At 37.2% G+C, this 27,279-nt stretch overlaps 1 protein-coding gene across 1 annotated transcript in view; it reads right to left on the bottom strand.

The window, feature by feature from the left end:
* DHX9 (DExH-box helicase 9) overlaps nt 1-27,279 on the bottom strand; it is a 60,482-nt gene that overhangs the window by 6,349 nt on the left and 26,854 nt on the right. The window contains exons 12-21 of the mRNA XM_042780514.1: nt 20,982-21,123; nt 20,262-20,344; nt 15,195-15,351; nt 12,701-12,801; nt 9,505-9,718; nt 9,251-9,345; nt 7,774-7,847; nt 5,889-6,041; nt 1,731-1,891; nt 360-471 (exon numbers count right to left, since the gene is read on the bottom strand). Coding sequence (XP_042636448.1) covers nt 360-471; nt 1,731-1,891; nt 5,889-6,041; nt 7,774-7,847; nt 9,251-9,345; nt 9,505-9,718; nt 12,701-12,801; nt 15,195-15,351; nt 20,262-20,344; nt 20,982-21,123 — 1,292 coding nt within the window. The remainder of the gene's footprint in view (nt 1-359; nt 472-1,730; nt 1,892-5,888; nt 6,042-7,773; nt 7,848-9,250; nt 9,346-9,504; nt 9,719-12,700; nt 12,802-15,194; nt 15,352-20,261; nt 20,345-20,981; nt 21,124-27,279) is intronic.

Raw genomic sequence — 27,279 nt, 5'->3', positions numbered from 1 at the left:
GGCACATAACAACAACAACAACAATAATCACCTAATCTATTATCTTCAAAACTTTGATTCCTTTTCCTGATGTTATTCTGTCATCACACAACTGGACTTACCTCGTGGGATGAAATGTTACTCTCTGTTGGGAAATTTGTGTTCTTTCCCCAAGTTGGATCCAAAAGTCCACCTACTAGAACTGTCCATTCTTCTCATGTTGGGGTCTTCTCAACAGCTAGATATGCTACTTCTCTGTACTTAAAATACTTAGTTTTTTCTTCTATCTGAGAGCATCTTAATTTTTTCAATTGGGAGAGGAAGAGGAAGTAAGATTCTGCCCTACCAGTTAGCTATTAGCAATGAAACAAGGCACTTACTAGAAAATACATCCCATTATCATCATTTTGCCAAAACGAGGCTCAATGGGAAGTTTAGCCAGGATTCGTCCCAGAGGAGTCAATTCATCATTGGCATCTAATGCATCGAGCTCTGTGGGGAGATTATTTCTTTGTGAGCAAAAACAGTAATGAATACTCACTTAATCTAGGCAGAGATGAGACATTTCTTTGTATAGTAAGGTTATAACACTGCCATTAAAATTTGATCATTTGTTCAGACAACTGTTAGCATGCTCACAGCCAACAATTCTTGCCACTCAAAAATAGAAAAAAACAAAACCAATTTCTAAAATATCTAATACGAAAAAACATACTAGAACTAGGGCTTTGAATTGGTTCTTCATGGCTAAGTCATGATTAACAAAGTGACACCAGAATGGTCACAAATCTATAAAATGTGAGTGAACTGGGATGATAACCAGAATGAGGAAAATTTTAAGTTTAAGCAGTGCTAAAATTTAATCTGTCACTTAAAAAACAAAGGCAGTGTGTGTGTTGCAAAGCAACGAAATCATATGAGGGGCAGAGTCATGAAATGGCAGTGACTGGCTGAAACATGGTAGCCAACCATGCCATTTTCTATGTCTGCCTCTCCACAGACCTGGAAATAATCCCATCTCTTTCATCAGGCACCTGAAAAAAGTCATCTATCTCTTCCAGGACTCTCATCCTGGGACTTCGTTGTCTTAATTTTTCCCATTCTAGTACAGTCACATTTAACAAATTTGGATCCATATGTTCTCATTTTGCTGTTATCGTGAATGAATTGGTTCAAAACCCTGATAAGAACCAGACCCTGTATGTTATAAAGCTGAATACAGTTTATAAATAGTAATAATAGCAGCATATAAATTTATATTCGAGTCTTAAGACAATCTTTTGATTTTTAAAGAGAAAATGAAATGTGGAAAAGTCTGAAGATCACGTAATAAGTAAATATTAACTCAAAAATCAGATTCAAATCCATGTGGCTTCAGAATCCTTATTTTTTCTCCTGGATGACACTGTTTTCATAATGATGGTAAGACGACATTAATAGATGTTCTGAAAGATGCACATAAAATACAGTGAGTATCATGAGTAACAAACATTTTCAGTACTGATTAAGAAATGACACCTTGTCCTTTTCTCCATTTTGTTTTCCTCTTCAAAATAAGACTCATGTCACTCTTTTCTTCTCTTAAGTAGCTTGTGGTAATACTGACCATACTAAGTACATAAGCAACACTGAAAGCCTCCTTATTGTAACTGTTGCCTATAACTTCTTATATTAGTTTAAGTGTTTCTTGCTAGGAAAAGACAGATTATACAGTTAACATTTGTGTTAAGCAGGTCTGTATTTGCAGGTACCTCTGAGAGTGTGCTCTGCTTCAATCACAGCATCCAAAGGTGGAGGTTCAATTGCCTTGGCCAGGAATTGACCAATTCCTCCCAGACGAAGTAGTTTTATGCTCAGAGCAATTTCATGCAATGGTGTTCGGAACATCTCTGGTGTCATGTGGGTTTCAAGTCTAAGAAAAAACAAACATAAAATAACAGCACTCTTTATACTTACTCACTGTATCGACCATTTCCCTTCATCTGTCTTTCCTATCCCTTCCTGCCTTTGGAGTGTCATTCCTGAGCAAATGCTGTCCTTTTGATCTTATATAGTTGGTTGTTCTAAGGAGTGCATACCTGTCTTGCTTTATTTTTGCCTTATAAGCCTATTGTCTGGCTGAATGTTGAGCCATGGGGGTTAGTTTAGTTTTAGGCTTGAAGGATGACTAAGGGCCACACTCCTGGGGTCCCACAAGTCTCTACCAGATCAGTAAGCCTGTTCTTTTTGTTTAGTATTTTGAGTTTAGATTCACATTTTCCTCCCACTCTATTTAGGACCCCCTACTGTGATCCCTGAGAGCTCTGGTGGCATAGTACCTAAGGTATTTGGCTGCTAACCAGAAGGCTGATGGCTCAAACCCACCAACCACTTCTCAGAAGGAAGGTTGGGCAATGTACTTCCATAGAGATACTGCCTCGGAAACCTAAGGAGGAGTTGCTGTGGGTCGGATCCAACTCCACGGCAGTGAGTATTGTGATCCCTTTCAGTGCCAGTGAGCACCATATAGATCTTCTGGTCTCAGGGTCATGGAGGCCGGGGTTCATGTGGTCCAATAGTCTATGGACTAATTATTTCCATGTACCTTTTATTTTCTCCAATCTTCTTTGCTCCAGAGGGGAGAGACCAATAGCTGCACCTTAGACTGCTATTCTAAAGAGTCTGTCTTGCTAACATCTTAACTGCTTGAGTAGTGCATTCTGACCTCAACCTTATAGAAATTATAATTTATAGAAATTGAGCAACACACTTCGGAGGATGAAAAACGATCCCGAAACCCTCATGAATATACCCCTTTCCTATAGCATCTTTAGGTCTCACCTGTTGACAAATGCAGGTTTAAAATGTTAGAAGCATGTTTTGTGTGAGACAGTAGCTAATACTAACATCTCTCCACACCTCTCTTCCTACCTAATCCATACAACCTTAGTGCCACTAAAAAGGATCTTACAAATTATGTAAACCTTCAAAATTTTAATAAAGATTATTAATATAATACTAACAGTGGTAACAGGAAACATTTACTAAAAGATTACTATGCTTCAAGCATTTTATTTATGCAGTCTATAATATTAAAAAAAAAATTTGAAGTTGTAAATGGTACAGCACTTGTTTCTTAAATTCAAGGGACTAAGGTTTAAAAATGACTATGGATCTTCGAACTACTATAGGCAGTCTTGAGTTATACTTCTAATGCTCAAATAAACCTATACTGATATAATTAAAAGGCAGCCATATTACTGCCATATAAAAACAATGTCAAAGCTTCTTTGATATTTCTTTAGCATATTTTATACATCTGGGTACCTAAATTGGTCTCTCTCACGTTAGTTAAAAACACATCAAAACTCTACTTTATTACCAAGCCATTAATGCTAACATTCACCACACGAATTCCTATGGACATTCAACTAACCTTAAATAAACCTACAATTCAGAGAGATATGGGTATTTTTTTTGCCATTAAGTCCATCCCCAACAGACCCTAGACTATAACTGAAAATGGACAGGGAATTAAGAGACTCGGATTTCAGTTCTGGCTTTGGTACAGTCTAGTTTAAGTCAGCTAAACTCTCCAAGCTTTAGTTTCCTTATTGAAATAATGCCCCCCAGGACCATGGCCTTCTGGAAGATCAAGTTAAACTGGCACAACATAGTATATAAAAATTTCATTCTATATCCTATTTTGGTGAATAGCAACTAGGGTCTTAAAAGCTTCTGAGTGGCAATCTAAAATGCAACTACTTGTCTTCCCTCCTTTGGAGCAAAGAAAATCCATTAAATGGAAACAATTAGTCCACAGATATAGATCACAAGAACTTCAGCCTTCATGACCCTGAGACCACAAGAACTAGGTGGTGCTCAGCTATCAATGCCAACCACAAGGATAGGTATCAAAATTGGAGATCCTGGATAGAGTGGGAGGAAAAATGTGGAACAAAATTATAAAACACAACAATGACCATAATTACGAACTGGATAGTGCCTGGTGGAACCCCCAAGACTGTGGCTTTGGGATATGCTTCAGTCCTGGAACTGGACTAAATTCCATGGATTAGCACGAAGCCAAACAGTAGAAATCCTAGAAGCAGATCATGTACCCCATGGAGATGCACCCCTTTGACCATTCAACCTAAAACAAGAGAAAAGCAGCACCTGCACAGATGGAAAGCTGGACATACAAGAATGCATAGGAAAGAAGGGCACAGGGAATGGGTAGCCATAGTGAGGAGAGCTTTTTACTGTTGGTATTGTACTTGGGGTCATGAACTAACTGTACACGAACAGTTGAAAGTAAAATCAATCTGCTTTGTTTGGCACCCAAATCACAATTAAAAAAAAAATTAAAGACATATGCCCTCAGGATGAGCTGAGGATCATGACGAGGTGATATGACAACAATGACCAAAAAAATTATTCAGAAAATTAACCATTCCACAAATATCAGTAATCCCAAAGAGATAAAACAATGTAGAACCAAATAATACCTATCTATATCAGTCACTCCTTGGAAGGAAGGCTGGGCAATCTACTTCTGTAGTGGCACTGCCTTGGAAACCCAAGGAGGGGTCGCTATGAGTCGGGTCTGACTTGAAGGCAACAACGTTCTCCTTTTAACTTAACTGGAGTCACTTATGCTCTGAGTTCACTGAATTTATGGTGGGACACAGAGGGAAAGTGACTGTGGGTTTACAAACAAACAAACTTCAATCTATATTCAAGAATGTCTTATCCTCTCACCAAAGTTTATAGTTAGCAAAAGGGTAATTACGGAGGGAGAGAAAGAGGGTCAACACTGATGGAAAAATCATTAAACAGAGTAGGGATGCACAGCCAATTATTTTAATAGTTGTGCAACTTTAACAGACAAAGTTGTTTGATAAATTTATTTGTAACAATGACAAAAAAAAAATTAAAGAGCCGAACCTATTTATGTACAACCGAAAACCAAGAAACAAGGATTTTGTTCCTTGGCTTGAAGGTTTAGAGTCCTGTTTTCATGGGATACTAGAGTTAACTCTCCTAATAATGTAGTCTACTTCCTAGTTCACTGCATAATGCGTGGGATCTTAAAAGCCTGTAAGCAGCCATCAGAGGCATGAAAGTTGGTCTCTATTTACCTGGAAAATAGGAAGAGAGTCAAGGAACAGGAGCAAGATATGGAAATTTGTGGACAAATGCCTCCATGAACAACTGTCTCCTCTGCTATGAAACCAGAACTAGACAGCGTCTAACTAAACAACCAAATTCACTGCTGTTGAGTTGATTCGACTCACAGAGACCCATACTTGGGTTTCCAAGGCAGTTATCACCTCGGAAGTAGATGCCCAGTCTTCCTTCCAAGGAGTAGCTGGTGGGTTTGAACAGCCAGCCTTCTGGTTAGCAGTCAAATGCCTTAGGCACTATGCTACCACCATTATTTAACATGTCAATCAAAGATTTTATAGAAAGATCCTGATCAGAGGCAAGGGGGGAAACACAGAAAAGAACTTCAAATTCTCATGGACTCCCGACTTTCGGAAGTCACTAAGGCTGCATAAGCCCTTAATGCCCTGGGATAATCTTGAAACTAACAGCATTTCCTGAAGTTTTCTTAAAATCAAACAACAGTCTAGCTTAATTAGTTCAAGGGGGGGAAAAAAAAAAAGCCTGCCTTAAGCATTATCCTCTTTAAAAATCTCAGATAAAAGGGACAAGAATAACTTGATATGATACAGGGGCAGTGAGCTTATGTTCAAGGGAGAGCACCAATTCAGAAAAATGGTGTGAATAGATGCACAACTCAAATGTAATCAACTCATGAATTGTACCTAAGAGAAATGGCTGAATTGGTGTATGTTTTGCTGTGTATATTCATACCAACTCCTCAGGCTGGAAAGAAAAAAAAAAAAAACAAGACTTCATCTTACCTCTCAAAACGAGCACGGCTGCAGAGGTGAAAGCAGAATCCAGGTCGCACACGGCCTGCTCGCCCTTTCCGCTGCTCAAGGTTCGTTTTGGAAGCCCATACCGTAGCATAATTGGTCATGTTGTTGTGGGCAGTGAACAGCTTCACTTTCTGCCTAAATAAGAAAGAGGATTTAATTCTAAGACCAACATAGGCTAAAATAAAAAACACCTGTTACATTTTCACTAAATGATGAATGATTTCCAGATACACATACCTATGTTGATGCTTGTTTGTGAAAGCACAAATAAGAAAAAGCAATTAGACTCTGCACTTGCATAGCCGTCAACTTACTAAAAAAGGCAATACATCATTAATGTGCCACTTACTGGCTGGCTGATTAACTTATCTAATCTCTAAATGCATTCATTTCCTTACCTAAAAAATGAGGTAATACTGCTACTTACTTCACAGGTTTTTTTTTTTTTTTAAATTAAAAAGAAAATTTTACATTAAGTGATTAAACAAAAGCATTTGAAACAGGACCTGTGACATACATTTACTCCAAAACTTTAGTGTAACTTTCAGGGTTTCTATCATCTAAGAGGTTATCTGAAAAACTGTAGTATGTGGCACATCTGACAATCACATCTCACCTAAATATGTGTGCAAGGTACTTTTGAATCACAAAGGAATCTACTAATTTAATGATATTCATCATTCCTTATAAGGGATGTTGGCAACTTTGTTTTCAATTTGCAGGATAGACTGAAGGACTCTGGAAGGTGACAAAGGGCACAGCTGACCGTAAAAATCCAAGTTTGCTGGCTTCTCCATCAATTATCATATATTTATTTATATGCAATGCCTCCCTTGTATTCCCTGAACTCATCTCACACCAAATTTGAAGTCTTTTATTTTAATTTCATTTTAATGTGTGACCTCTGAGAATGACAAATGTCATGTTCTAAATATGTTCTTCATACATCAAACTGCATGTTGTTGATTGGGGTTGTAAATGCTTATGAACGGCCATCTAAAGTACAATATGGGTCTCTTGCTGTCCAGAGCAAAGAAGTCTGAAGAAAATCAAATATGCAGGAAACAATCTGTTCAAAGAACTAATGGAATACATGAACCCCAGGCTCTGCGACTGTGAGACCACAGCTGACTGCTGAAAGTGCTCACAGTTAAGAGGTCCCGGACACAGTGGGACAACATGGAACAAAATTCAAAAGTATAAAAAAGACCAGGTTTACTGATCTGATGAAGATTGGTGGAACCCTTGAGACTATGGCCCTTAAGACAATGTTCAAACTCGGAACTGAACTGAACGCCCATGACTCCACTGCAAGAAGTGACAGACCTATAAAATGAACAGTAACATCTGAACAGTATGCACTCATTACAACAATCAAGCATGAGATCAAGAGAGGACAGCATTAGCTCAGCAAGAGAGGTAGGAAGGTGGTAGGGGACGGTCAAGAAAAATGAAGAGAAGGAACGAGTGCAGAAAAGAATGCCGTAATAGTGCGGGGAAATGCAGTAAGTATCACAAAACAAAATATGCACGGATTGTTGAATGCAAAACTGATTTGCTCTGTAAACATTCACGCAAGTCACTCACTCACTCTCACCATCACACGGTGTGCATGCTGTTATGGTCAACAGAAACACCCAGTGGGAAATGAGCAGAACACAAATAGACACCAACAGAATAATTATTAAACAGCTCAAAACCCAGTATATACACATGCAAGAAATAAGGTACTCATGAGTGTAATTTTTGAAGTACATGAAATAAGGTATTCTGAGTGTGTTTAACTATTATAAGGTAACAAGTTTCAAGTACGTATGGTTATAATACTCAGATTTATCCTAGGCAAACAGGTTCCCTGGAAACTTACTTGCAAGAGTCAATGACATAGACCACATCATTTATGGTAATGCTTGTCTCAGCAATATTTGTGGACAAAATAACCTGTGAAGAAATGACATAAGAAAATGTGCACTTTAGAAAATACTCCTATTATGTACTTGAAAGGACTGATTTACTTAAATAACATATGACAAGAGGAATACAAACAAACAAAAACTTAACTGTCACTGAGTCAATTCTGACTCACAGCAACCCCCTTTGGTTTTCAGAGGCAGTAAATATTTATGAAAATAGAATGTCCTATTTTCCTTCTGTGGAGTGGCTGGTGGGTTTGAACCACCAATCTTCTGGGTAGCAGTCAAATGCCTCAGGCACTATGCCACCAGAGCTCCTTAGAAAATTACGGAAGTTTTAAAAAATAATCATTCAACCAGCAACTGGATATTCCTCAATTTATCTGGTAGCTCTCTGAGTATTTTTAATAGAGCTTTGAACTGGTTCTCCTGGTTCAGTTACAGCCAAACAAACGACACTGGAATGGACCTGAACACATGTAAAATATGGGTGTACCTCAATAATAACTGACAAGGAAAAATTACAGGTCAAGCCCTGCTACAATCTTATTCTTCCCCTCTTAGAAAACAAGGGCAATATACACATCGCATAGCAATCAAATCTCTTGACAAGCAGAATGAGAAACATGGTCTGATAGTTGGAGCTGTGTGTCAACCTAGCTGGACCACAATTCTGACTGGTTTACGCAACTGTGATGTGCGTTATTCCCATGACGGGATTGGCTGTATGTTCTGAGCAGCCAATCCACTGAAAGGGAGTTTTCCCAGGGGTGTGGTCTACTTCCAATATATTTATTAACTCCTGGGAAAAGAGACACACTTCTGTGGATTGGGATCTTGCTGTGCTGCCTACAACTGTCCATGAGTGAACAATCCACCATTCAGCTTGAATATCTTGGATTTGTTATTCGTTGGAGTCAACAGCCAGTATACTGCCTGCCAGCCTTGAGCTCATGAGCCCTTGCAGCTGCATGAATCGAGAAAAGCCTCCAGCTTGATGTTTGATCCAAGAACTTAGGATTTGCCAGATTCTACAAGTGTGTGAGCCATTCTCCTCAGACAAATTTCTTTCTCTACCTGTATATGTAAGCTTTACTGGTTTTGCTTCTCTAAAGCACCCAGCTTAACAAACATGGATGCCTGTCTCTAATATGGTGACTTGGCTAATAAAGCAGCTTTGAATGTGTGTCACTCAATGCATCACATTCCTGAAAGCACTCATCATGCCTCTTCCAATTTTCCCATATTCCAGGACTCTCACCTGGCATTCTTCCTTGATTCCAATATGACATTTACCAATTTGGGTTTGATTTCATTACACTGGCCATGACAACCTCTGACTCCCAGATGAAATGACTGAAGCCCTAGTTATAGTATTTGTTGAATATCTATCTCATTTCCAACCCTGTAACTGTAATGCTTAGTATTTACCTTGGTTACACCAACTGGTACTGGATCAAACACTTTGCGCTGTTCCTCTCGAGGAATCTGAGAATGCAGAGGGAGAATCTGATACCGATGGCTCCCTAAAATATAGAAAGGATAAAGACACCAAATAGGGGGTTTATTTAAAATCACTCATTACATTTTATTCAAGAACAGATTAAATTTTCTGTTTTCATATAAAACTATGACACAACGGAAATTACACCCTCTCAAATATGTGAGAATTCAAAGATTCATACCAAAATGTGCATTCATTTCCAAATGCTTCTGCATAGTATAAATCAAATTCCAGCCAGGCAGAAAAACCAACACGGCGCCAGGAACATTAAGAGTCTCGATGTACTTCAGTAAAGCCTCAATAAGTTCAAAAGGTGTTTCCTTTTCATTCAACTGAGCCATGCTCATCCTTGTTTCTGGACCATATTCATCACCACAGATCAGGTTGCAATTTGCCTACAAAAAAAAATAGGTAAACAGGTTGCAAGTCTTCTAAATGTGGTCTTCATGTTCAATGACATCTAATGTCCTTATTAATTGTATCTAGTTAATCACACACTAGCATATACAAAAAATTTGTATTTCCAAAGATGTAAAACCTCTTGCACATTAAGATACAGTCATGCCCAGGTTATGAACAAGATTCTTATGTATAATATCTCTAAAAACCAGCTGAAGATCTTGTTAAAAATGTAGTTTCTGTTTCAGTGTATCTGGGGAAGAAAGGCAGATTCTCAGTGGAAGGTTCAACGAGAATGAACTAGATCAAACCCCTGTTATTGTCAATCAAACTTTGCACTGCTGGCTATCTTACAGTATTTGCTCTGTTTAAATTTCCAGATCCAAGATTCATTTTTGTAATTTTTTAAATTGTGATTTGGGTAAAAGTTTACAGAGCAAATTCACTTTCCATACAACAGTTCACATACACTGTCTCATCACACTGACTACAATGTTCCACAATCCAAAGCGCTCCTTCCACTTCCTCACCATAGTTTCCTCTTTCCTGTGTCCTTTCCTCCCATGCTCTCCTGCCTCCAAGCTGTCTCCCTGTTCATGCAGAGTCCCTCTATTCTCCCATGACTAACTTCTCCAAAGAGTATATTGACCTACTGTAAATGTTCAGCTCACATACCTTTATTTTGTTTGGATGGAAGCTACAGGAATGGGTTCAATCTCAGACCTGAGGAACGGCAAAGGGGCCACGATCTCAGTGGTTTCATCAGAACAGAAAATCTGGTCCCTCTCTCTTTCTGTTAAATAATTTTGAGTTTTGTTCCATACTGATCTCCCATTCTATCCAGGATCTCCTAAAGAGATACTCCTCAGAGTGGTTGACAGTGGTAGCTGGACACGATCTAGTTCTTCTGGTCTCATAGTCATATAGGCTGAGGATCGCATGGTATACCAGTCACTTGGACTACTTGTTTCCATGCATCTTTGGTTTCTTTCACACTTCTCTGTTCTGACAAAGAGACTCATCCTTGTATCTAGATGGCTACATTAAAGCTTTTAAGATCCCAGTAACTACTCGCCAAAGTATGATGTGGAACAATGTTTTTGTTTAGTATATTATGCCTATTGACCTTCCTTTTTTTTTAGTTGTGATTTTGGTGAAAATTTAAGAGAGCAAATTTTTCCATACAGCAGTTCACACATTTTGTCTCATGACAATGACCAAAATGCAAAAGCTCTCCTCCTACTTCCTCCTAATAGTTACCACTTCCCTGTGTCCATCCCTCCGTGCACTCCTGCCCCCTGAAGCTGACTCCCTGTGCATACGTTATGCCTATTGACCTTGAGTCTCCTGTGACTACGGTCACAAGACCACAGATCCAACTACTCGTTCCCTCTGGGTAGCTTGCCGTGGCTAAGAATTGGCTACAACTTTGACCCTTGTCAGCTCTACAACATACCTGGGAATTCTTACAGAACATACAAATATGGAGAAACATTGTCTGCCAACCCTTGGTCGTGGGCACACTCCTCTCTGTATGGATATACTTATCAGTTTAGCCTGTCCACCCTCTATCCACCTATATAGCATTGTTTGCCTTCACTGACAATGCAGTACTATATGTGCAACAGGGTTCATCCTTCTTGTACCTTCCATGCACCTGTCTTCTTCTTCAATGCCACCGTGGTCATTACTTACATTTTGTATATTGCCCTTCTTTTCATCCCAATCAGTATCTTTTCTCTACCTAACAATGTTCCCTCCCCTCCCACCCTTAGTAAAACCAACAAAGAAAATTTCCTTCCTCATATAAACCATTCCTTGACTTTTTACAGTAATGAACTAATACAGTATTTGTCCTTCTGTTACTGACTTATTCACTCAGCTATTATGCAGATATTATTCATCAAAGTTCATCCATGTTATGCAATGTTTGGCCAATTCTACATTAGTATTTAGTGTTACATAGTATTCCATTGTGTGTGTATACCATAGCTTGGTTATCCATTCTTCTGTTGATGGGTATATAGGTTGTTTCCATCTTTTGGCTCTTGTAAATAGTGCTGTAATGAACATGGGTTTTCATATATCTGTTTTTGTCCTGGCTCTCACTTCTTTAGGATATATACCTAGCAATGGAATGGCTGGGTCAAATGCTATTTCTAATTCGAACTTTTTAAGGAATTGTCATACTGCGTTCCACAGTGGTTGTACCATTTCACAGTCCCACCAGCAGTGTATTAGAGTCCCAATCTCTCCACATCCTCCCCAGCATTTGTTATTTTCTGTCTTGTTGAATTTTGCTACTACTGCTGGGGCAACAAGGTGTTATCTCGTTACTTTAATTTGCATCTAATGGCTAATAACTGTAAGCATTTCTTCGTATTTTGTGGCTGCCTGAATATCCTTTTTTTGTGAAGTATCTATTCACATTTTCTGCCTAAAGATTCATTTCCTTATGTTTATATTATCATCTGTCCTTTAACTATACAGAAAAAAGTGTCATTTTGTTTTCATCTCAGAAAAATCTCATTACTCCCCAATATTCTCTCCACATAAAATTGTCATTGCCATCTACTCTCTTTACATCTAGACTATAGCTTCTGATTTTTTAAAACCTCTATTGTACACATTTATCATTCTATGGATCTCATTACAGAATGCAAATTGATTCACTAGCTCTTTTTTATCATTTTCGCAGATGCTGTGGACCCGTTCATTAAAAAAGCCTTATACACTGGATTTGCTCAAACATCTTACACTCTCTTTTCTTTAGACTTTTAAACAAAGATGATTTAACTCATGGTATAAAAGAGGCTTTCATTAAATTTGGAATTCATTACTGAAACACATCATTTAGTTAAACAACAGACTAAAGTTTTCTGTAATGCTAATTCATTGCATACATTTACTAAAATCATTCTCTTCTCCACAAAAACAATTTACCCATAATGAAAAATGTCTTCATGAAATCCACTTACATCATCATCCTCTCCACCATCTTCATCCTTATCCTTCTTCTTCTTGTCCTTTGGTGGTGGAACAAAGTGGGTCATCTGAATACAGTCTTCCAGAAAATATTCTGCCAGAAACAATCCATTCATATAAATATCATCAATTTTAGAATGCAGCAGTTTTAAAGTCAATCGCTATTTCAAAATGTGGAACTCTTCAATCTGATTCTTCTTAACTCCTAAGAAATTCCGGTGGCAATAGCCTTTTTTTCCCTCATCATTGTTTTAAATCTCTTAGAATTTCTATGCTCCCAAAGTCAGCTGGGGTATCATTTGTGCACAACATTCAAACAAATACTTACAGAACACCTAATGTGCAGAACTACTATGTGGTACACTCAAATGTGAATATAAAACTCTCTGCTCTAAGGAACTAAGTCTGGTGTGTGACTTTGTGGAAAAAAATAACCTCAAGACAACAATATACAATATTCCTTCAATCTATCAAGATGCACATATGAAATGGGTTCCCTTTAGTTCTTACTTTTAGTGCGAAGACTGGAAGATCTGCTGACCATTTACACCTCTGAGGTTCTCTGGTGGGCCAGAGTGTCTCCGTAATCCAAACATTTCCCTTTCAAACCCCAAGCCCTCTAAAGTGCCACTCTTATCTCGTAAGGGAACATACATGCCATCAACAATTTAAAAAAACAAAAAAAACACCAAACCCAAACTCAGTGCCTTAGACTCAGATCCAACTCATGGCGACCCCTCCTTGGGTTTCTGACACTGTACTGCTACAGAAGTATATTGCCCATCTTCCAAATGACATTAAACACGATCACCTGACCATGGCAGTGGATGTCAGGTCTCTCCACTACAAGGTTACCCCTCCTTTCATTCTTTTGAAGCAAATCATTAATCATAGGCCATTCAAGGGATGAGAAGTTAATTCCCACATTTTTTGAGGTATGGGTGAGTACTCAACATTAATTATTTGGAACGTTTCTGTATGGGAGATTTCTCTGTGTCCTACTTTTTTATATCACTACAGATTTATGAACACTTCTTCTATACTCTGCATTATAATCCAATTCTATGTTGTTTTCATTTTAAAAAGTTGTTCCAATTTTGGTCCTTGGGAGTTCTTTCACATTGGCTCCTGTATCCCTTCCTCAATCAACATGGGCTTTATTTAAAAAGTAGCCCCTTACTTTCTGGTACTAAAAGATGTTCCAGCCGCAGAATCAGTCATTTTACCAAGAATTCCTGGTTCCTTTTATTTTAGAATGGTATTAGAAACCAAGATCTGGGTGCTAGGTGTGATTCTTGCTGTGGAGGTGTCATTGCTTTCAGGCCCTTCTCAGCAAAAAGAGCAGGAAATGTATGTTTACTAACCCACATATACATACATACCTATAATTATTTCTAAATCTATCCAGATTTGACAAACATGGGTTTATAATGATGTCTCAAATTGTAATCAAGTATGTTTCAATCTAGTACTCCCACCTACTTTCTAGTAAACTCACTCCAACAATTAGAAACTTGGCTCCCACCATCTACTGTCCAATTACTTATCTCTTAAATCCATTTATGTTAGTAATTTCAGAGTCGTTAACATATACCGCTAATGAGAAAAAACACCACCAGCTTTTATTTCAGGGATACCTTTCAAAAATAAGCACCCTGAAATACAGTCATTCAACATTTCATACTACCCTGATAATCTTGTGTAGCTTATTTACAAGACTTTAAAATTAGACTTTATGACAGTTCATTTTAAAAATTAAACTACTGTATGATTGTCCTAGAAAATGGTAAAATCCCTTGAAGGAAATTTTCTAGCTTACCAGAAAATGAAACTCTCCTGCTTGACTTGGAAACACTCATCTTAATCATTTCTCAGTCTGCTGTCTCTAATGATTCATTAATTTGACCGACAGCTTAAACTTTTAACAGTATTTTTCCCATGAATAACTATAGATTATACTTATTTACGCTTGGCAGTATTATAATTTGGGAACTCTGCTGGCACAATGCCTAAAGCATGTGATGGCTAACCAAAAGTCGGGGGATTTAAACCCACCAGCCACTCCTCGGTAGGAAGACTGGGCAATCTACTTCTGTAGAGATACCGCCTTGGAAACCCAAGAAGGGGTCACTGTGAGTCAAATCAACTCAATGGCAGTGAGTCCAGTCTGGTTTTTGCATAATAATTTCACAACTTAAGTCTGGCTCTGAGTAAAGGCCAGAAATTTACTAGATGTTCAAACTACTCAAGTAGTAATATCTTAAACCTACTCTTCAATTCTCAGATGTACTAAAAACTAAATACTTCTGCTTGGCTAAAAGCACTGGCATAAAACTCCACAAGAATGCTACTCCACTAGAATTTATACTCTAAATTAGCTTGTATTTTAAATGTCCTTTTTACTCCTATCTCCATGATTAAGACAATATATACTCCTAAGATACAAAAGATGTTCAACACCCATCCTTCTCCTTCCCAAATTTTTACCTTGAACTGGGTAAGTCCTTCCATAAACTTCAATGATGGGACAATTGAAGAAATATTCACAAAACATGCTGGTATCAATTGTAGCAGACATGAGAACAATGCGAACTTCAGGATAAGCCTGAACAACATCACGTAGCACTACCAAAAGGAAGTCAGTCTATTAAAAGGCAATTGGAAAAGAAAAAAAGCATCAAAAGTTTGCACTCATGAGAGATACCTAAAAGATTTCTTACATTTTTTACATCAGTAAAATTCAATTTAAGTGTCATATAGAAGCCAAAGAAAAAGGGTCACAATGCGATGGGATAACAAAATTTTAAACTGGTTATAGCTAATAGCTATGGGAATAGAAATGAGTGTGGGGAAGCAGAGGATAAAGTACCACAATGAGAGAAAAGAATACATGTCAAAAATTTCAGTGAAATTTAAATTTGAAGGTATACACCTTCAACTAAGGAAAAGTCATAATGAAGCAAAAATCTGTTACCTAATCATTTGTAAGACTAATAAAAAAATGTTGAAAGGTCAGATTTGGTTTGTTCCAACAAAATATTGGCTGAGAAATTATTTTTAAAATGAAGCATGCATCAACTGTGAAGTCAATAACAAAAGGACAAATACTGTACAATCATCTCACATCAAGTAACTACTAGAACTGGCAAATAAAGTAAAGTTTCTTAGAAAGACAGGGGAACACAGGGAATCATTATTTAAAAAGTATTGCATTTCAGTGTATGGCAATAAAAACCTAGCAATGAACATGATTACAGTAACTTTATAAATTTAGTTCACTAAATTGTACATGTGAAAAATATTAAATTGGCAAGTGTTCTGCTATTGGTAGTCTTCGTACTCATCAACCTCTGCCTCTGTAAACAGAGAAAACCAATGAACCTTATGTTTATTCTTTAAGTAATTTATGGTTATTAATTATTATTATTAATTGTATTTATTCTTTAAGTAATTTTCTATTTCTCTTATATACAATGAATGGTTGTCTTTAGCTACTATTCCAAAGACTAGTGGTTTGAGCCTACCCAGTGGCTCCATGGGAGAAAAGACCTAGAATCTGCTTTTGTAAAAATTACAGCCTAGGAAATCTCATGGTTAAAAGTTCTGCTCTGTTACACTGTGTTGCTCTGAGACAGAATCAACTCAATGGCAGCTAACCACGACTACCACCTGCACGTGTGTGTGTGTACGAACTGTCAGGCTATATGGCATGTAAATGTTCAAGTTTAGGGATGATGCCAAACTATTTTGTATTTGTATGTATATACGATTATCTATATACACACAAAACCAAATCTGCTTGCCATCAAATTTATTCTGACTCATAGTGGTCCTATAGAAAGAGTAGAACTTCCCCACAGTGTTTCTAAAACTGCAAAATCCTTTTGTAAGTAGGTTACTTCATCTTTCTTCCATGGAGTGGCTGGCTGATTTGAACCACTGACCTTCTGGGTAGCAGCCAAATGCATACACACACACACAATTTTACTTACTCTTAACTTTATGGGAAGTATGTTATGTATGCCTGTGGGATTATACTATAGAATTGATAGGATTTATCCATGTAAGTTACTACAATCACTCTCTGAGGTGACAATACTCCAATGTACAAATATGTAAATTACATGTATATTAGTTCACCTACTTTTGCAGGTGTTTGGATTATTTCTGGGATTTCACTATTTTGAACATTTTCTTCTATGATCTTCTTGTTAATGTCTCCTGTTGTACTAATGCAAGTTCCCATGAGTATATGTAGGTATGGAACTACTAAGCTATATGGCATGTAAACGGTGAACTTCAGGAGATAACACTGTTTTCTAAATGGTTCAATCAATTTATATAACACCACTAACAGAGTAAGAACCTAGTAAAAGATCCACATGGTTTCAAACAGTTGGTACTCATTGTCATTAAATTACATAAACGATCTGAAAACTTCTTCATGTTTTATTACCCAGCAGGTTTCCTCTTCTGTTAGTTAGACACCCATTTGTAACTAATAAATGATCTGTAGTTTTTTAATGATTTGTAGAAGTTACTTATTTTTATATCAATTCTATGCAACTTTTTCCAGTTAGTGGTTTTCTTTAAAGTATCTTTTGAGTGAACAATTAAACTTTATTTTCATACAATCATAGTGCTTTTTATATTTTAAGAAATCCTACCAGAAAGTCTAATAATATGCTGCCTAATACAGTAACCACTAGCTAGCTAGCTGGTTACTGAGCACACGAAATGTAGCTAGTCAAAACTGAGATGTGTTTAAAGTACACAGAAGATTTTGAAGACCATCTATAACTAAAAGTAGAAAACATTTGATTATTTATACTGATTACATCTTAGTATTTTTAACATTTGGGAGGAGTAAAATATTCAAATTAACTTCATCTGGTTAATTGTTTTTAAGGTTTCAAAACAGTACAGTCATGGCTAACAAAGCAAACTGGAACAGACCCCAATTTAAAAAATTTGGGTGACCCAGAATGCTAATCAAAACAGGAAACATTACGAGTCAAAGTCATGGAATGGGACTTGAAGAAGTGTAGTGACTCCTTTCAGCTGCCTGATGTAATAAGACCGACTTATTGCCAAGACTGTGAAGAATGACAGACATTTTAATTGTCAGTCAGCTACCACCTTTGAGCTAGGCAACCCTGTTTTTTGATTCAGCCATCAAGAGATTTGGTTGCTATGCGACATGCACGGTGTCCTTGTTTTCTAAGAGGGAGAAACTTTCTAGCAGGGTATCAACCCTTACTTTTTCTCATTTTGTTTCAGCCACATTTTAAAATTTCAGGCCCATTCTGGTGCTGCTGTATCAGACTTGACTGGTTTGAATCTCCCCATCCCTTTTTTAATTATTATTAGAAAATAAAAACTTACATATGTGGCAAGCATATTTGTATTCGACAGCGCTGTATAAAAGATGTTTACTTAAATTTTCTTTTTAAATGTTTCATAATAAGGTTTTATTATATATTTTCCTATAAAGCATCTCATGTCTTTTTGTTCTTCTACGGGACTGATTCCCAGTAACCTGCCAGTCTGGCTACTTTAATGGTATCTTTTGGTTTTCTAGTTATGGTTAAAAATACAGAGAATTGCAATACTTTTGTACGTTGGTCTATAGATTCTTCTGTGCTTTCGATGAAAAGTAATGAATTTGGATGAGGTTCATTCTGAAAAGAAGAGTTTCTGCAAAGCTGTATTTCAATTAACTGTGAATGGCACATTATTACAGTCCTGACAATCTGACCAAAATTACTTGTTTTATGATGAAAATACTAATGACAATCCAATCAAGTATGAGTTGGTTTGTTATGGAAATAAAAACAATTTGGACCTTTTTTCAGTATTTTATGAATGTTGTAAACAGCATTCCTCTGGCTACTAAATAGTTACATTCTGGATTTAAAGTCACCTGATATGCCATCCAAACTATTCTTACTTGCGTTAATTCTCTCATAAAGGTCTAAATTTTGCCAAACCTAAAGATAATTAACAACACTAACGACTGTGAAGATTTTCTGAAGAGAAGTTCCAACACATTTTTTGAGTAATGACAGCTCGCTGACAGGTTCAATGTGCACATGCCAATCCACTAACACCTTTGAAAGAGACTATACTTGATTTGGATATGTAAACAGTGGCATATTTTAAATAAAACAGAAAGGAAAAAAAAAAAAAAAAAGCCATGACTGTTGTTGCTAGTGGCTGTCAAGTCAATTCTGATTCATGGTGAAACCACAAGTGCAGAGTAGATTGCTCTATAGGGTTTTCAAGGCTATTACATTTTGGAAGTAGAATGCCAGGCCCATCGTCTGAAACACCTCTAGGTAGGTTCAAACAGTCAAGATTCCAGTTAGTAGATGACCAAGTAATCGTTTCCCTAGTCTCACACAGTATTTAAGAAGTTAATTCTATACAGGTTTGGACAGAGACCAAAAGAGCAAAGGGCAGGAAATAAATTCCAGTTTCTTCCTAATTCTGGTATTATTACTATTAACATCTAAAAAGAGTAGGGCTGTAAACAACCAAAATGACAATAATTACTAAAATCAAAAATTAAAATTTTAAAATAAACTTTTAATTCAAAAAAAAACTAAACATTAAAACAAAAGCTTTTTAAGCTATCAAGCTGCCATCTAGATGCAAAGATGGGTCTCTCCTCATCCAGAACAAAGAAGAATGAAGAAAACCAAGATTCATGGAAACAATTAGTCCTAGCGACTGGTACACCATCTGATCTGCAGCCTATATGACTATGAGACCAGAGGAACCAGATGCTGCCCGGCTACCAATGTCATCCACTTGAAAGGGGATCTATGTAGGAGATCCTTGATAGAGAGAACAATGTGGAACAAAACTCAAAATGACTGGAGGAAAAAAACGGGCGACCAGGTTTGCTGGTCTGATAGAGACGGGTGGAACCACTGAGACTGGCCCCTAGCTGCCCTTCAGATCTGGAATTGAACCCACACCCGTGGTTTCCAGCCAAACAAGACAGGCATACAAGTTGAATGTTTACGTCAAGTAGATACACTCCCTTGAGAACAATCATGGGAGAAAGAAGCACTGCTTATGCACAGGGAGACAGCTCAGGGACAGGAGCCCATGGAGGGATGGACACTGGGAACAGGTAACTGTGGTGTGGAGGTGGGAGGGGAGCTGTTGCATTGTGGTAAACTATGGTCAATGTCATGAGACAAAGTGTATGTGAACTGCTGTATGGAAAGTGAATTTGCTGTGTAAATCTTCACCCAAATCATAATTTTTAATTAAAAAAAGGCTTTTTAGCCAGAAATTCTTCATCCGTGATCAATTAGGTAAGCTCTTATTAATCACTGCAGTTACACTTAGCTTACAGTAAGTAATCTTCACTGTTAGAATTCTTTCTGTACATTTTAACTCTTTGTGATAGAGAAGAGAAAGGTGTGATAGTCTTATTAGAAAATGACATAAGCAATGGGGCAAGGAAAAAACAATTCTACTTTATAGTCTGTCATTCTAATATATAATTAGTATTTTACCATAAACTCTCCATATACTTACATTTATGTCTCTTTCATGTATTTCATCTACAATAACATGACTGATTCCTCGAATACCTGCTTCTAGTTTTCTTAGGAGCACACCTTCAGAAGAAAAGCAGAGCAATAACCGGAGGGAGATGAGTAAGGAAAGTAAGGATGTAGAGAGAAGTGCAAACAAGCAATATTCTACAATCATGTATGCTTCAATAAATACAGCCCCAACATCATTTCAGGGAAGAAATAATCCCTTATATACGGAAATTATTAAAAGAGTGTCAAGTATACTCTTTTTAGTGAAAATATTAAAAGACATGTTAATCTGTTGTTGTGTGCTGTTTAGTCAATTCTGACTCACAGCAACCCTGTACAACAGACTAGAACCACTTCATAGGGTTTCTCAAGCTGAAACTTTTACAGGGGTAGACTGCCATGTCTTTTCTCCAACAGAACAGCTGGTGGGTTCAAACTGCTGACCTTTTGGCTAGCAGCTCAGTGCTTAATCTTTGGTCCACCAGGGCGCCTATTAAAAGAAAATTTCTAAGTAACTAAAGCTAATTTCACCAGGTACACATCATACATACCACAAGGAAAAAAAAAAACTACCAAAAGTTCTGTTTAAACAATATTCTGAAACTGGCTTCTTGATTTATTATTTCCAATCATTTTGTGCTATTACCAAATTCGCCACACAAACAATACAAACCTCAAACAGAAAACCAAAACAAAACACATTACTGACCTACAGTACAAAACATTATACTGGCATGAGGGCGGGGAAGTATAGACTCAAATCGAACGCTATAGCCACAGCTTTTTCCAGGCTCTTCTCCTCTCTCATATGCAACTCGCTCTGCCACAGACACAGCACTGATTCTCCTGGGCTGAAACAATAAAGAAGAAAAGTGAATTAAAAGGAAAATTAGTTACACTTACTAAAAAAAAAAAAAAAAGAGTAGCTGGTTTGTTTGAGCTGCCAACCTTCTGGTTAGCAGTCACAATACCTTTGCACCAGAGCTCAATTACACTTACTATTATCATTAAATTACTGCTAGCATATCTACGTATAGCACTGTCAGCTTAGTAATTAAAAGAAACAAAAATTAACAGCAACAGTCAGTATCTTTAGAAAGCAAAGGAAAACAAAAATTCCCACCTACTCTAAAAACCAAAACACCCAATCAGACACTGCTATTGACTCGGGTCTGACTCATAGCGACCCTTCCTTGGGTTTCTGAGGCGGTATCACTATGGAAGTAGATGCCTCAACCTTCCTTCCGGGGAGTGGCTTGTGGGTTTGAACCGCTATCCTTTTGGTTGGAAGTCAAATGTCTTAGGCAATATGCCACCAGAGCTACTCTAAGGCAAACACTTTTTATATTTTCCATATAAAATGACTCCATGGTTTCTACAAATAATAAAACAAAAAAAATTACAATTTTTTTGCCATTGTTTCAAGCTCTTAATGATGTTCCACAGTGATTTTCCAAAGTGGTAGGGGAGAAAACAAAAAAACCAAACCTAATGCCACTGAGTCAACTCTAACTCATAGCGACCCAAGGTATTTATCAAATACCTTTACCAAAGTAGACTAACTGTCCCATCCTCCTTGCACCGAACAGGTGGTGGGTTTCAACTGTCAACCTTCTGGTTAGCAGGTAAATACAATATTCACTGTGCCACCAGAGCTCCTTAGTAGTGGAGAAGGGACAACATATATGAAAAGCTTGTTAATGTCACTGTCTGCCACACTTAAGATACACTTAGAAAATCATTAAACTGAGATGTAGGAAAATCAAGAAGGTGAACAATTTTCTTTTTTGCTTTAACTAGTAGGACCACCCTTCATTCACTAATTAACTCATAAATCAAACATTAGTTGCACATTTGCTTCAGGTGCATCAGAGGTAGTTAAGTTGAATGAAATTCTCTTAACGAATTACAGAGCAAGAAAAACTAGTATACACAATTATTGCCAGTAATAACGGAACTGAATGCTTTTGTTATAAATAGCAGAAAAATTTTTTATACCTAAAGATTAAAGTTTTAAATAGTATATCTTAATTTTTTGGGGGGAAAACTTAACTTCTAAGAACACAAAACTATCTTTGCTTGGTGGACAGTATGGCCATGATGATATGCTGGAAAGCATAGCTATGGAGGGCCATGCAAACAGGACATTTACAGAAACAGAATGCTTTTAAGTTGACTTGAATTTGATTATCAAAAAGTTTCTGATGACAACTTTTGTTTTAGTCCCTTTCCTGAGAAATCTTTTTCTTAGTTTCAAAAATAGTTAGTAATAATGTATATTGTGAGATACAACACACGCAATCTACTTCCGTAGTGATACTGCCTCTGCAACCTGAGGAGGGGTCGCTATGAGTTGGGTCCGACGTGATGGCACTTAACAAACACAACACAACATAATTAGGAAACCAGGCTAATGGTATGCTAAAAAGAAACAAAAATCCAAGCCAGTAAGTTCCCAACAGCTTTGAGTATCCTTTGAACCAATTCAAATCATGATTAATTAATCTCCACACATTTAACAGAGCTTCTCAGACCATGGAGGTAGTTAAAATACAGATAAATGTATAATTATCTAGCCTGTATTCATTCTGTCCACAAAGACAAGACACTGAAATATGCTTTATTAAATATCCTTTGTATACGTTTTCTGCACTGTTAGTTTATATTAGTTTTATGATTTTGTCTGCTTCATGAGCCATGATTTGCTGACCTAGCCTAGCTTTTACTGATCACTATGGTCTTTATTAAACTATCACTTTAATAACCTTATTTAGCAACAGATAAGGATGTTCCCAACAAGCTTCCATTTTCTTGAACTTCTCTTTAACTTCAGCTTTTACATAGGTTTCATAAAAATACACGAGTTCTAAGATTTTAGCTCCTACAACTTAGATCAGCAGTTTAAATATTAACATATTTTTATAGCCTCATGCACAGATTTAATTAATTAATGAGATCTTAAAAAATGAAGTAGAGACAATACTAATCTTTCAACTTGTTACATAAAAGAATGGGATTTAAACCTGTTCATCAAGAGATGAATTCTGTTATATATTTAAGGGAAAACATAGATATAAAATACTAATGTTTTCTTGCCTTTTCAAGAAATGTCCTTCTTTATTCTGAAAGCAACAGGTAAATACTCAACCCTGCTATGTCCTTTCTCTACTTTTGTTTTCCTATAGTTTTCAGTATTTACTCAAGAGCTGGCTTTTATAAGAATGCACAATCAATTACTAAACCTGACTTCTTTAGTGTGTTGGCATGGTACTGGGTACTCAAGAATGCTACAGCACCTTGGAGCTGCTTTCAAGTGTATCGTCTTTGTAGAGTTTCCAGTCTTCCTCTACTATGAATATGGACAGGCACTAACATGTCCCCCTAAGCATTATATGTTTTAGTTCTTAACACTACTGCCGCCAAAACTCAACTGTTTTGATATGGAAACTATGACAGAAGTTGTTACAAAATATGAGATTTTTTATAACAACAACAACAAAAAATCCTCAAAAGCCTAATGTGCTTAATTTCAATACAAACAGAACATGAGTAGAGTATGCAATGGTTATTCAAAGAGCAAAGAAACAAATGACCCTGCTATTTCCCATTATTTTATATGCTTTTCCAACTTATCAGCTTCCAGTTTCCTCAGAACTCATGACTTTAAAAGCCCCATGGATAGATGGGTGGACCACTGAACTATCATGTATATGTCTCCGCAGGGGTGAGTGTGTCCATGACCACATATAGGGCTGGGACACAATGTTTCTACAAGTGTATTTGTATGTCCTGCAACAATGTCAAGGTGTACATTACAGCTGACAGGGGACAAGATGTAGTCACTTCTTGACCACAGCCAGCTACCAAGAGGGAATGAGCAGTTGGACCTGTGGACTTAGGAACATGGACACAAGGGACATCAAGCTCAAACGGCCCAAACACAAAAACACCTTCCACTTCCGACTGTGGTGAATAGCAACTGGGATCTTAAAAGGATGCAAGCTGTCATCCAGATGAAACAATGGGCCTCTCCCTGTCCAGAGCAAAGAATAATGAAGAAAACTAATGACACAGGGAAACATCAGTGCAAGGGACTGGTACACTATGTGATCCTCAGTCTATGAGTGTAAGACCAGAAGAACTAAATGGTACCCACCTACCACTATCAAACACTCTGAGGGGAATCTATGGAGGAGATTCTGGATAGAGTGGAGAACAAATGTGGGACAAAACTCAAAACTGGAAGGATATATTTAAAAAAAAAAAAAAAAAGGACCACATTTACTGGTCTTATATAGAGCATGGTGAAACCCCTGTGACTATGGCACCTAGATGCCCTTCAGATCTGGGATTGAATCCACTCTCTGCCTTCCAGCTAAACAAAAAACAGGCATATGAGTTGAACATTCACGTTAGGTAGATTCACTCCTTGGACAGATCAATCATGGGAGAACAGAAGGGCTGTGTATGCAGAAGGAGACAGCTCAGGGGGCAGGAGTGCATGGAAGGGAGGGACAGAGAAGAGGTAACTATGAGAAGGAAGTGGGAAGAAAGCTGTTGCACTGTGGGAAATTGCAGTCAATGTCATGAGACAAAGTGTATGTGAACTGCTGTATGGAAAATGAATCTGCTCTGTAAATTTTCACTGAGCTCACAGTATTAAAAAAAAAAAAAAAAAAAACCTAACACTTAAAATCTAAACTACAAAGAGAAGTGCTTCTTTCAAAAGTGATTTAGATTGGAAATTAGTGCAATTTTTCTTGAGAGTATTATGGCAAAGTATATGAAAGTTAAAATATGCCCATTCTTTTATCCAACAAGTCTGTATCTAGAAATCTGTCCTACTAAAATAAGCCAACAAAGGTGCAAAGATGTATGCACAAGTATTTTTAATTCATAATATAAAAATACTAGAAACAAATTAAAATCTGTCACTTAAGGGTACAACCTGTAAAATGGAAAATTATGAAGACTTAAAAAAAAATTACAATGTAGTTCTAATACTATAATACAATGTTACACAGGGGGAGAGATTGAACATGTTATATATATAATAATACATAATAATGTCTGAAAAGATAAATACCAAAGGAAAGTGATTATTTCTGGATGGTTGGATTCTGAGTGAGCTTTGATTTCTTTAAAAATTACTCTACTCTTTCCTCAGTAGGTATTCATTACTAAGACAAAAGAAATAAACAATCCAATTCTTAGCTCTTGTTTTTAAGACAGGCATTTTGTGTGGGAGAATACTGTTTAATGTAAAATCACCAATATTTAAAATATATCTCAGACTGCATGCTATCTGATAACCTATGAAGTTGCTCTTATTCCTTCAATAATTTATCCCTATTTCCCTTGATCATCTATGCTTTAATTAATTGTTGTAAAGACTGTCCTACAGTGCATTAATAAAAGGCAAAGCTCAAAGGTAAAAAAAAAAATCACCTACCTACACTTGCAGTTACTTTTCCATATATGACTTAATTATTCCTCTTTACAAATTATAAGAGAATACAGACTGTGGAGACCTTCAGAATGATCAATTAACATCTGTGTAACACACCATTGTTGTTAGTTGCCATCAAGTTGATTCTTACTCATGGTGACCCCACGTGTGCAGAGTAGAACTGCTCCATAGTGTTTTCAAGGCTATGACTTTTTGTGACAGATCACCAAGCCTGTCTTCTGAGGCCCCTGATGGGTTTGACCTGCTAACCTTCTGGATAGTAGTTCAATGCTTAACTATTTGCATCACTCAGGGATCTCTTATCCCATTGTTAATATCATGTGCTTCTAAGTAAATTTTGGTTTACAGCAACAGCAAGTGATAGAATTTATAAGACACACACGGCCACAATGATTTATATTAGACTAGTTAGAAGTTAATGGTGATAAAGGCAAAGGACAGCATTCTTAACAACTTCCAACGTTAACAGTTAAAATACATTAACTGAAATAGCTACTACTTACTGAGCACTCATCTAGAGCACTTGCATGTAGATCAAATAGGCATTATTTTAACTTTTATAACACTTTCCACATCAATGGAGGTTGAAGACCTATCTCAAATTGTTCTTTTGCAGTATTCCAGGATCTGCATCTTTGTTGAATCCCTGTGGACATGTTTCCAGAACTCTGTTTTCTTATGTCTGGGATCTCTCCCAACTGGAAAATTGTAGGTCACAGAACTTTGTTTCTCTATTTCCCATCTGGATTATTTAAACACATGGAAATACAATTCGGCTGCATATTTCAAGAATCCTAACAAACTGAATTGGGTGAGGAAAAGGGCAATGTACCAAATTTGAGTGAACAATATAGTAGCATTGAAGAAGAGAAAGACAGAGAGAAGTACGTGGGAAATACAGACAACAAAGATGAACCCTTTAGCGCATATAGTATGGCGTGGTCCATGAAGGCAAACACGGGTATATGGGTGGATAGTCTGAAACATTAGGTATGTATATGAAGTGGAGAATACACCCAAGAACATGTATAAGGTTGGCAGACAGTGGTCCAATAACTTTATGTGTATGGTGTGAATTCCCAGGGTATAATGGGGCTGACAAGGGGCAAGGTTGTAGTCACTGCTTCGTCACAGCCAGCTACCCAGAGGGACCAAGTAGTTGAACCTGTGGGCTCGGGACCACAGTCGCAAAGGACATCAAGCTACATTGGCATAACATACTACACAAAACATTGTTCCACCTCCTACTGTGGCGAGTAGCAACTGAGATCTTAAAAGCTTTCAAGCTGCCATCTAGATGCAATGATGGGTGTCTCCTCGTTCAGAGCCAAGAAGAATGAAGAAAACCAAAAATTCATGAAAACGATCAGTCCTAGCGAATGGTACACCATCTGATCTGCAGTCATACGACTATGAGACCAGAAGAAATAGATGGTGTTCGGTCAGCTACTATTGTCAACCACTTGGAAGAGGATCTTTGTAGGAGATCCTTGATAGACAAGGAGAACAATGTAGAACAAAACTCAAAATCATTTGG

This window comes from Orycteropus afer, unplaced genomic scaffold (genome assembly GCF_000298275.1).
Source record: "Orycteropus afer afer isolate SDZICR_OR568_19922 unplaced genomic scaffold, OryAfe1.0 scaffold00043, whole genome shotgun sequence".
Classification (NCBI taxonomy): Eukaryota; Metazoa; Chordata; class Mammalia; order Tubulidentata; family Orycteropodidae; genus Orycteropus; species Orycteropus afer.
The sequence above is the reverse complement of the archived record's forward strand: the minus strand, read 5'-3'. Positions and strand labels throughout refer to the sequence as shown.